The following is a 10,496-nucleotide window of genomic DNA, read 5'->3' as shown; positions in this document are numbered from 1 at the left end:
TTTTATTGATTTGTGGCCACAGAATACAATACTTAACAAGCAAGCAGGCACTTTATGAGAAGAATTACATCGGCTTCCTTAAACCTTTTAGGAACAAACAATGGTTGTCTTATGAAAAGAACAATTTTGTCCTTCACTACATGAAGAACTTGCTTCTTTGAGAATTATACAGAGATAGCAAACTGAACAAAGGTGAAGTGTTTCTTATTCTACTCACCCACCCACACACACTCAGCCTGTGCTCCTTATTCAGGACTTTGTTTTACACCCGCTTATCTGTTTCATAATGTTTTTTAGCAAATTTTCTTTCTGGAGAGCTGTCATGTTTTATAGCTTGTTCTATGCCCACTCTGATATGGCTCTGATTACATTTGCTGATTTGGGTGTCCAGTATGACTTAATATACTACTGTCTCTGTAGGGTTTTCTTTCATCAGGACTAATTCTGCTAATATTTGACTTTGGAATGAACAGAATTCTGGAATCTCTTGAAGGCTGGAAAAAAATACAGATAAAAGGATTTCTTCCCCAATAAAACTGAATGGAAGAGAGGAACCCTTTTCTTTCAAAGTTTAGATTTTTGTTTTACGTTATCTTCAGAATATCACATACATGCCAAATTGACAATTGCTTTTATGGAAACAAAATATAGAAGACTGTGATACAAACAGGTTATGGCAGAGTATATAAATGGCCTCACCATAGGTGAAAGCAAAACAAAAAGGCAATTTTTCCAGTGTCTTGACTTCTTAGTTGTAAGTAGCTCCATCACTTTCAAATATGTGAATGATTCTTTGATAAACCTCAAAGCTTGCATTTTAGATAGTACAGAAATATTAAGTAACTTAGCAGCTAATGCTGTGTCAAAAACACAAAAGCAGATTGTAGCGTAGAGTAAGAAATGGTGTCATGAAGCTTTTTTTTTCAGAGGGAAATTCTGAAGCAATTCCTCAAAAGAGTTTTTAGAGGGGTAAACTCCCTGCAAGAACTCACTCTTCCCAATTTTCAAGCGACGAAACAAACCAACAAACCAAAGCAATAATTTTTTTCACAAAAGAAAGCTTGACGTAGTTGCAGAACATGCTCCTAAAGGGGTACGCCAGACGATTAGTCCTTTTTAGCTGGTTTAAAATCGGCCGGCTGAATGGGAGGGTAGATCGCAAACTTGCTGGAATAAAGAGCAAGGGCCCACTTAGGGAAAGTGATAAAGCGGGGAATGAACCAGAAAAGGAAAGACAGCTTGGGCATTAATTCGGTAAGGGTGTCCCGAATCGAAATATAATTATAGACGTCTCGCCCATCCACGTCCTTAAACCCGTAGAGACGGGCAAGGTCTGGGCTGAGGAGCACCTTGCCGCTGTGCCGCATGACCTGGGGATCCGAGGCCAAGGCCACCACGCATTTCCCGCTCACTTCGGGACTCTCTGCCTTGGTCAGCCGCTCCGGCAGGTCCTTGAATACTTGCTCGACATTCTCCGCTTGCTGCAGGAGCAGTTCGGTGCGAACGAGCCCGGGCCAAAGGGACACGCAGGCCACGCCGAAGGGGCGCAACTCGACGCCGCAGTCAGCCGCCAGGCGGTCGCAGGCCGCTTTGCCCACCCCGTACGGGACGTCGAACATGTACCGCAGCCCACCGGGCGAGGAGAGGATGACAATGAGCCCGCGCCCGGCGGGCACCATGAGCCGGGCGGCATAAACCGTGCAGAAATAGTTGCCTCTCAGGCCTGCGTTGTTGATCTGGTCCCAGAGGGAGGCCTCGCTTTCCCAGAACGGCACGCCGATCTCTTTGGAGAGGGTGGTCACCGCGGAGAAAGCGCTGTTGACCAAGACGTCCAGGCGGCCAGCATGCTCCTGCCGGACCCGCTCGAACAGCGCCGCCACCTCCTCCTCTCGGGTAGAGTCGCACACCACCGGCACGCACTTGCCCCCCCGGCCTTGCACCTCCGCCGCCGCTCGCTCCAGGGTTTCCCGGTGCCGGGCGGTGATGTAGACGGTGGCGCCCGCCTCCGAGAGCTGCAGCGCGATGCCTTTCCCGATGCCCCGCGAAGCGCCGGTCACCACGCAGACGTGCCCTAGCAGAGACTTGGGTCCGGAGGCCATGGCGGCGGCGGCGGCAGCAGAGGGACAGAAACGGGCAATTTGCTAAGCGGCCGATGAAAATAGGTGAGCCAGGTAGAGGGCAGGGCCTTTTGTGGCTCTTGCTCAACTTCGTGGCATTGCGCCGCGATTAGAAAAGGCGGGGCCTGCCGCTGGCGTCTCCTCGGTTTGACGCAAGAGCTTGTAGTAATAGAGACTGTTAAAGCAGGGGTAGTCAACCTTGGCTCTTTTATGACTCGTGGACTTCAACTCCCAGAATTCCTGAGCCAGCTTAGCTGGCTCAGGAATTCTGGGAGTTGAAGTCCACGAGTCATAAAAGAGCCAAGGTTGACTTACCCCTGTGTTAAAGCAAAGCGCTCCTTGGAAGCTCGCTGTCGGGAATAACTCAACGGATACTGTAGTAGTAGCACAAGCTTCAGAAGGGTGGCTGCCTTTGTCATTTATTTAGTTATAGCCTGCATTTCCAAAAGCCAAAAGAGACGGTATTAGGGAAAATCCCCCTTCATTCTAGCCCCGCAATAACCATCCTGAGTTTCCAAGGCTAAGAAAAAAATGGAAGTCTCCAGTGCTAGTAAACCCACCTTGTATGTGCTTTATCAACAGCAATTTTTAGCCGATTTCCTCTCCCCCCCCCGTATCTTTTCACATTAAATGGGAGCCCTTGGCTGAGTTAAAAAGCCTATGAAGTTTACAGTAACTATTTATTTACTTATTTGTTTATATCCTGCCTTTATATGTTATAAATAACTCAAGGCAGCAAACATACCTAATACTCTTTCCTCTTCCTATTTTTCCCATAATAACAACCCTATGAGGTGGATTGGGCTGAGCAAGAAAGACTGAGCCAGTCACCCAGCTGGCTTTCATACCTAAAGTAGGACTAAAACTGGCCACTTGTAACTTCTGGTCCAGCCTTAGGCTGACAACCAACTGGCTTACTTTGAGTTAGTTATTCTCTCAGTCCACAACACTTGGCTCTGGAGATAAGCTAGTTGGTCAATTCCTATTACAATGAACAGATTAAGATTTGATCTGAGAAAAGCAAACTCTGAACTTGTTAAAAAAAAAAATCCCATACAGAGAAATGAGCAGAATTTATACATACAGAAAAAGGAGGAGCCAGTGCAGACATTTTATAGAATACAGAAATTGAATTAAAATTTAACTGAATCATAGTGTGGGAAGAATCCAGAGAAAGAAATATTTTGGGAAATATTAAAAAGGCAGAATACATTTCCCCAAAGGATTTTAAAGGCAGAAACCAACCCCCTCCCCACCAAGTCTCTCTGCCCCAAAAAGAAACCAGGTCTGCAGAAATGCAGATGTGATAATCTTGTCAGAAAGATTGGAGCCAGGAAGCTGGGATTAGAAAGACAAAGGTCCCTCACACAAAAAAAATCCAACAGTCATCAGCCACAGCCCCAGGGAAGCAGGATATGACATTTGGGACATAATAGGATTAACTCACCACCATCAGAATACAGAAAGGCACCCTCAGACTCAGGTCAAAGTTCATGTCACAGGAACAACTCCAAACAAAAGCTCAAGAAGGTACCCACCACTCCCTACTACATGTGGTCAGCTTTCCCAGAGCCATCTTTCTGTCTGGCTCTGCTCTTTAATAAACCACAACTTTCTTTCTAAAGCAGTCTCCATTTTGCTTATTCCCAGCTTGGACTGGACCCTGATGAAGATTTTTCTTTCAACAATAATTTTATAGCTGCCTTTTCTGTTTTCATACTATTAGATCAAGCTGTCTTCCTACTTTGCTCTAGCACTATTATGTTTTTTTATTTATGCATGCATCATCATGTACATAATAGCATGCCAGAGGGCCTAGCATACACTGCTGTGAAAGAATTTTATCATCGACAGTCTGGCTTAACAACCCACAATATTTGCTTAATGACAACAATGAAGACTGCCAAAATTGCCATCACTAAGCAATGTAATCATGTGATGCTGTGCTTTACGACCACATTGCTTAGCAGCAGAAATTCTAGTCTCAATTACCATCCTTAACTGAGCACTACCTGTAGATATAAGCTTAATTTGTAGCATTGGTTAAGTTGGCACTGATCCATTTGGAAAAATTTTGCTAGACACTTTCCAAAATTGCAATATAATAGAGAAGTAAGGCTGCCTAAGTATACCAGCATAAAAGGAACAAGTTTACACTCTTTCTGGTCTTTCATCAGGGTTTGAGGACAATCATGTTACCTGTACAGTATATTTCATGGAAAGATCAGGAGACTGAGAATGGTGCCAGTGGACCTTCAGTGTAACTCAAGAATCAGTTCTTTGAATTCCTGACCATATTTAGAATGGCATTAAGCATTAATTAACCTCAAATCAGTTTCTATCACAACAACACTTTGGAAATCGGGGTATAAAAATGATAATTGGTTTGATCAGAATTGTGCACAGATGAAAAAGCGTGTAAAAAAAGTAAAAATGTCCCTTCAGAGGACACATCTCTTAAAGAGCTTAAAGGTCCAATATAAATCTCTTTTAAAAGAAAAGAAAAAATGGCACCGAAAGAGTCTTGATAGAAATCAGTCAGGATGAGAGATTCTTCCCCTTTCTTGTATATCACCCGAGGATCAGGAAAATCACTGCCCCCACTCCAGTTAATCTAGTACTAACTCAAGCTTGAAAAAACTATTCCAGAGGGCCTATTTTGTAGGCCTATTTTGTAACGTAGGCCTATTTTGTAACATGAATGAGAGTCAACCTGATCTTGAGCAAGTGCATAATTGGCCATCAGTTTCAGTGCAAGAGCAGGGCTTTTTTTCTCGGAGAAAAGGTGGCGGAACTCAAACCTGGCCACGCCCTCATCAAACCCTAGGACCGCCCCTTTAGAGAACAGGAATGCAAGTAAAATTTGGGAGGGGCTATTTCCGGTGCGGCCGGCCCGGAAAAAGGTGCCGGAACGCGGTTCCGCCGCGTTCCGGCTGAAAAAAAGCCCTGTGCAAGAGACATCCTGATTGATTGAATATCTTAAAGCCAATAGGTCAGGGCTTTTCAACCAGTGGTGTGGGTACCACCTGTGGTACATTGGCACCTGGCAGGTGGTACGTGACCATCCTAGAAAAGTGGTAGCGAGGGAGGGGAGTGAGCTGAACCGGTGGCAGCACCGCACAAGCCTGAGCGAGAGATGGCTGGAGCTGCAGGGCTGTCAGGGCTCAGCAGAAGCGACAGGATCAGCGCTTCTTTGGGACTCTCGGGGCTCAGCGGAAGTGCCAGGATCAGCGCCAGGCTCCAGCTGGAGCTCGGCGCTGATCCTGGCACTTCTGCTGAGCCCAGAAGAACCCCCATCAGCTGGAATGTTGCAGCATCTCCAGGGTCTTATCATTTACATTTAGATGCTTGTCAACTGATTCATATTTATGACGGTCCCAGGGTCATGTGGAGTGACCAAAACCTGCTGCAACCACCCAGCAGACGGGGGGAATACAAACCAAACACACACCCCCCACTGCTGCCAATCCTCTGCAGAAATGCTCACAACAATGAAAACCTCGGACAGGAGGAAGAGCGCCGTCGGGTGGGCAGACAGGTGTCTTGCTCGGCTGTGGCTTGGGGAGCACTTTTTCAGTGCCATTGTAACTTCGAACGTTCACTAAGCGAACTGTTGTAAGTCGAGGATTACCTGTACTTTATCACTTTTTTCCTTTTTTATTTTTTTTGGTCATCATGTTTTTGACACCTTGATAGGCGACTGGTGGTACTCGGATGTTGCCATATCCTAAAAGTGGTGCAATGGGTGAAAAGGTTGAAAAGCCCTGCAATAGGCTCCAAATGCTGTTTGTGTTATACCTGAGATCATTAAAAATAATCTGTAGTGGAAAGTTGTTGACCCGGAATTAGGAGACAGCATAGGAAGTATCAGTTGTGAATATGTGCAGATTGTCCTGCTGTCTTTGGGCACTTGCAGTCATGGATGCATGAAAGGACAGCAAGGAAAACACTCAATGTCCTAACCCACCCGGGAATGTACGATGTCTTTAGGGAAACACCCAAAAGGGAACATTTTTAGCTACTTCTGCTTTCTCCCTTCTTATCTACAGTGTGTCAGACTTACTGGGTGAAATCGTTATCGTTTGTGTGTCAGCTTTGCTGGGTGGATTGCTTATGTAATCAGAAAGAATAAATACAAGGATTTCTTGTCATTCGGGGCTTCTCTCTTTTAGAGGAGCCCGTCTTTGTTCACCTGAATAAAAATGTAAAGCTTAAAGGCAACTTCTGGTTTCCTGTATTTTTTTTATCAAGCAAAACCTCAGAACGTGTACAACAATGTAATACAGAGTCCCAGGAAGGAGAGGCCCTCTCCCAGAGGGTGAACAGAAAGCAAAGCTTGGAGTCTTTGATATGTAGGAAAAGGACAAAGGTGGAACCCTCCCTAGTATTTCACAAAGTATACATAGTTATGCAGGTTGTTGCTTTAATCAGGCAAGATTTATGTAGGAATTTATGTAAGGAATCAAGAATGACACACAGAGTTACATCTGAGTAGTTTATTGTGTTCACCTATTAAGGGAAATCTTATGAAAATAGTCTTTTTATTCTGAACAGTATAAACTGCAGTATAAAAACCCAACTTTTCATTTTCATTATTGTTACTCATATAGATCTATAACAAGGCAGGAGCAAGATTCCACTTACAGAAAGTTATGCAAACATCAAAGAAAATACAGCTTATCCTTAAAGACTGTGATTACCTTCTTTGGTTAACAGCCACAGTGCGCACCAAGATCCATCATATTCACATACCAGTATTACAACATTGACTCCCTTCTCTCCACAGGACACATTACAGACTGAACAATTTAATAATTTATTCAGTGAAGAGAAGCTAGAATTGAATGGCCGATAGCCAAATGCCAGATGATCTGAAAAATCACATGCATAAAGAGGATTAAAAAAAAACATGTCATTACAATAAGCAAATAAACATTGGGCTTTTAAATTGCAGCCTCTGCTAAAACACATTTATAGTAATGCCATTATCCATTAAATCCGGAGGAACTTCTTAAATTCCTCACGATCCTTTCCATCAGAGATGATGCCAACATATATTTTTATTACTTTTTTAAACATTCAGTTGCAGAACCTTCTCCATCTCCCAGGAATATGTAGCAGCTATAACAATTCCAACTTGCTCGTTTTTCTTTTGATTAGACTGAAACCCTTAAATGTAACATTTTAAGTTACAGTTTTAACAGTTTGTGTAAACAATTCCACTTTCTCAAGGTTATTTTTTCTTGGGGATCATTGCTGACTACCAGTTCTGGATGGTTGAAACAAAGAGCTTATGAAGTGAGAGATCTTGACAGTCTGTCTATGCACCAGCTGCTAGCATTAAAATGGAAAAATAGTCTAATTTCTCTTTTATTGCAGATCCTCTTATGTTGGGAGGAAAAAGGCAACCTGCAGAATTATTGGATTTTAAAAGGCTTAATTTTGCAGCAGATTTGGTAAGCAAAATTAGCACCTTGAGCCACTAGAAAATTCCAGAGTCAGGGATAGTGATGTATTCAGAGTCACTTATCCAAAATCTGGTAAGAATTCTGTAATATGGTATGAGCAATGTATATTTTGAATTTCATACTGTAACTAAACTTTCTCTTTGGGAAGTTTCATTCTGCCCCTCCATAAGTTTTAAATAACATATCTTGTTGGAATTCATTCTGCAACTAGCAGACATTAATGCTGAAAGGGCATATAATCTGGTACATTAAAACAAAATAGAATATCTAATAATCTTCCATGTTGGTATCCTTTGCTGAGCAAGGGAATGCTGCGTGATTAGAGTCTTGCTTTCAGGATGTTTTGAAAGTATTACAAGCAAGTAGGTATCCCCATTCTGGAGTGGGGAAAAACCCTACCCAGAAACAAAAGATTTAACTCTTCCTTCCCCTGCCTTGATACAAGAGAAAGAAGGAGTTTTTTCTATACTACAACTTGGTGCTCTTTACTATTCACCTCACCACTTCCTCTGTCTCACATTTTTAAGCCAAAAAAAAAAGAGGTCACTGATAGCTACCTTAATCTCTTGTATTTTTTTTAGACACAAGAATTTCAAGAATATTTTTTTCTGAAAACAATGCTTTTTCAATAGTTTTAATTTAATTTTTTTTTGAAAGAAGAGGTAGGGGGAAATGCTGGTTTCCATCTAAGCAGGAGTTGGACTTTTGTCAGTTATTCTCTTTGCAAGAAGTGCCACATTTTTATCTTGTGAATAGATAAGTTGTTAGACTGACTATGTTGATTTAATTGGGAATTCTGTACATGTGATTGTAGCCTTCATTAGTTCTCCTCCTTTCCCACATAAATGTCTCTGTTTTGAACTTTGAAATTTTGTTATAACTGAAAATAGGCATTTCTGTTTAAAGCCTTGCTCACAGAAAAGACCTGATTGACTTAATGACTCTCTCTCCCGCTTTGTTATTTACAAGGTTTTGAAGAATTCTCTATGCTGTGGCTTTGAACAAACAGTTCCCAAGCTCCTTTCTTTCTCAAATGCTCTAGAAGGTATTGGGAGGAACTCCCCCATTCAAGCTCTTCCAGCTGGGATTCTCACAAGTGGCACAGATGAGAACAAATAGAACGTGAAGCCAGCTACTGGAAAGAGAGGTTTAATCACGGAGATTAAAGTTGAGTGACAATTCAGCATGAATCCCCGGCTAGCTAGACAGAATGGTCCTCAAACATGAGTTCTTATACCCTTTCATGGTTTCCAAAATTGTCATTTCTGATTTGTGAGTTTAAAATTTGTCTTTTCTGATTTGTTGGTCAGTATCTATTGTTGGGTTAGTTTCTTTATCAATTCTGTCTTAAAAAGTGTTAATTTTTGCTCCGGGAGGAATCCAGTGTGATTATTTTATTGTTATGTACTTTTTAGTGTTTCTATTCTAATCCTGTCAATCCTAATTGCTGTTAGCTGGTTCTGCATTCCTGTGGTTTAGACTTGATACTTTGTGGCCAGTGTGTGTTAAGTGTTTGTTTATTTAGCCTGAGGCGCCACTGAATCAGACTAGTCCAGGGGTAGGCAACTGTTAAGTCCGGAGAATAATGGCGCTTGAGACGAAGCATCTCCAACAAGTCTTTATTGTTTGCTCCATTCTATGAACAACCAGAGCAGAGGCACGCAGGCCTCTATTTATACCCTCTGATCCCCGGGCAAGTTCAACCAATCATGAGGCGGGCTTTTCCCGCCTTGTGCATGCACACAAGGCTGGCGCCGCTCAGTCTGGTCCCGGGCAGCTTCTGCAAATGCCCGGGACTCTTGCAACGTCCCGAGCCTGCCTCTTGCAGGCTCAGGACACAACACCCCTTCCCCCTGGATGAAATAAGATTGCGCCCACATGGACGCCATCCTATAGATGGTAATATAATTAATGATGAGTTAATGTTACATAATGTATAAGGTGTGGGACTGTTCCTTTGAACCAGATCCAGTGACCCCCCCCGACCTTGTTTTCAGTAAAGACAACCAGCCAGAACCTTTAGGTCAGCTTTTGCTATGTACCTGCTCACCTTACGTAATCGGCTAGGTATTTGGGAGGGCCTCTTACCCTGAGCAACCTTCTCAGACCTGGAGAGTTTGTATTATTTTCCCCGTTGCAGCTTGCACTAGGTGAAGTGCCCTGTGACTGACCAGTGACTTCAGCTTGACTTTCCAGCCCGTCCCCTGTATTTGAGCAGTCAGTGCCCTGTTGGTCGCTGAACCTGGTTGATCTACCCCTGTGAGTTCATTCCCGTGTTTCCTGAAGGAGTGTGGGATTCCTGGCTCGTTTCTGTAGTGCTAGGGACTAGAGATGCCTCCCTGTTAGCCCTGATGCGTGAGGACATCCTCCTCTGAGCCCTTTCAGCAAGGGACGTGTTCCCCTTTTGTATTGCCTGCTCTCTTGCATGTTGTGAGTTGTGAGTATGCTCCCCGGTATTCTCCATGTCTGGAGTATTGCTTGTTAGGGGTGGATAATTAGTCTGCCACCGGTGGGACTCCCAGGCTGGAGTGTGTGTGTGGGTGTCTATGTATTCCCTTTCCCAAGAACTGCTACCTGAAGCACCTGTGGAAGTTGGGTGTTGAGTACCCGTTTCCCTTCCTACAGCCAACGTAGGCTGTTGATTCTGAATCCCAGAATGCATTTCCCATTCCTCCTCCCCCCCTAGAGGAGACTGAGTCCCGCCTCACGCGTAATTGATCGATGTGGCGGCGAAGTACGCGGCCGTCTGTCAGAGACACCTCGTAGGACAGAGGCCCCGAGACTTTGCAGACCACAGCCGGTACCCAAAGGTGGCCAGGCCCGTAATTCCTGGCCCAGACAGGATCACCTTCACGTAGGACCCGTGGTGGGTGTGGCTGAGACACCTGTGCAGCTACACGTTCCGGATGCA

The 10,496-nt window shown here is 43.9% G+C and overlaps 1 protein-coding gene across 1 annotated transcript; it reads right to left on the bottom strand.

Moving 5' to 3' along the window:
• Positions 1–2,099, bottom strand: DHRS1 (dehydrogenase/reductase 1). The gene has a single exon (XM_015822722.1). It carries the CDS (start codon positions 2,097–2,099, stop codon positions 1,107–1,109), a length of 993 nt encoding a protein of 330 aa, XP_015678208.1. The 3' UTR covers positions 1–1,106.
• Positions 2,100–10,496: the final 8,397 nt, after the last annotated feature.

The sequence above is a fragment of the Protobothrops mucrosquamatus genome, unplaced genomic scaffold, assembly GCF_001527695.2.
Source record: "Protobothrops mucrosquamatus isolate PMUCROS unplaced genomic scaffold, P.Mucros_1.0 scaffold1655, whole genome shotgun sequence".
In the NCBI taxonomy this organism is placed as follows: domain Eukaryota; kingdom Metazoa; phylum Chordata; class Lepidosauria; order Squamata; family Viperidae; genus Protobothrops; species Protobothrops mucrosquamatus.
This window is presented reverse-complemented; position numbering and strand designations above follow the sequence as displayed.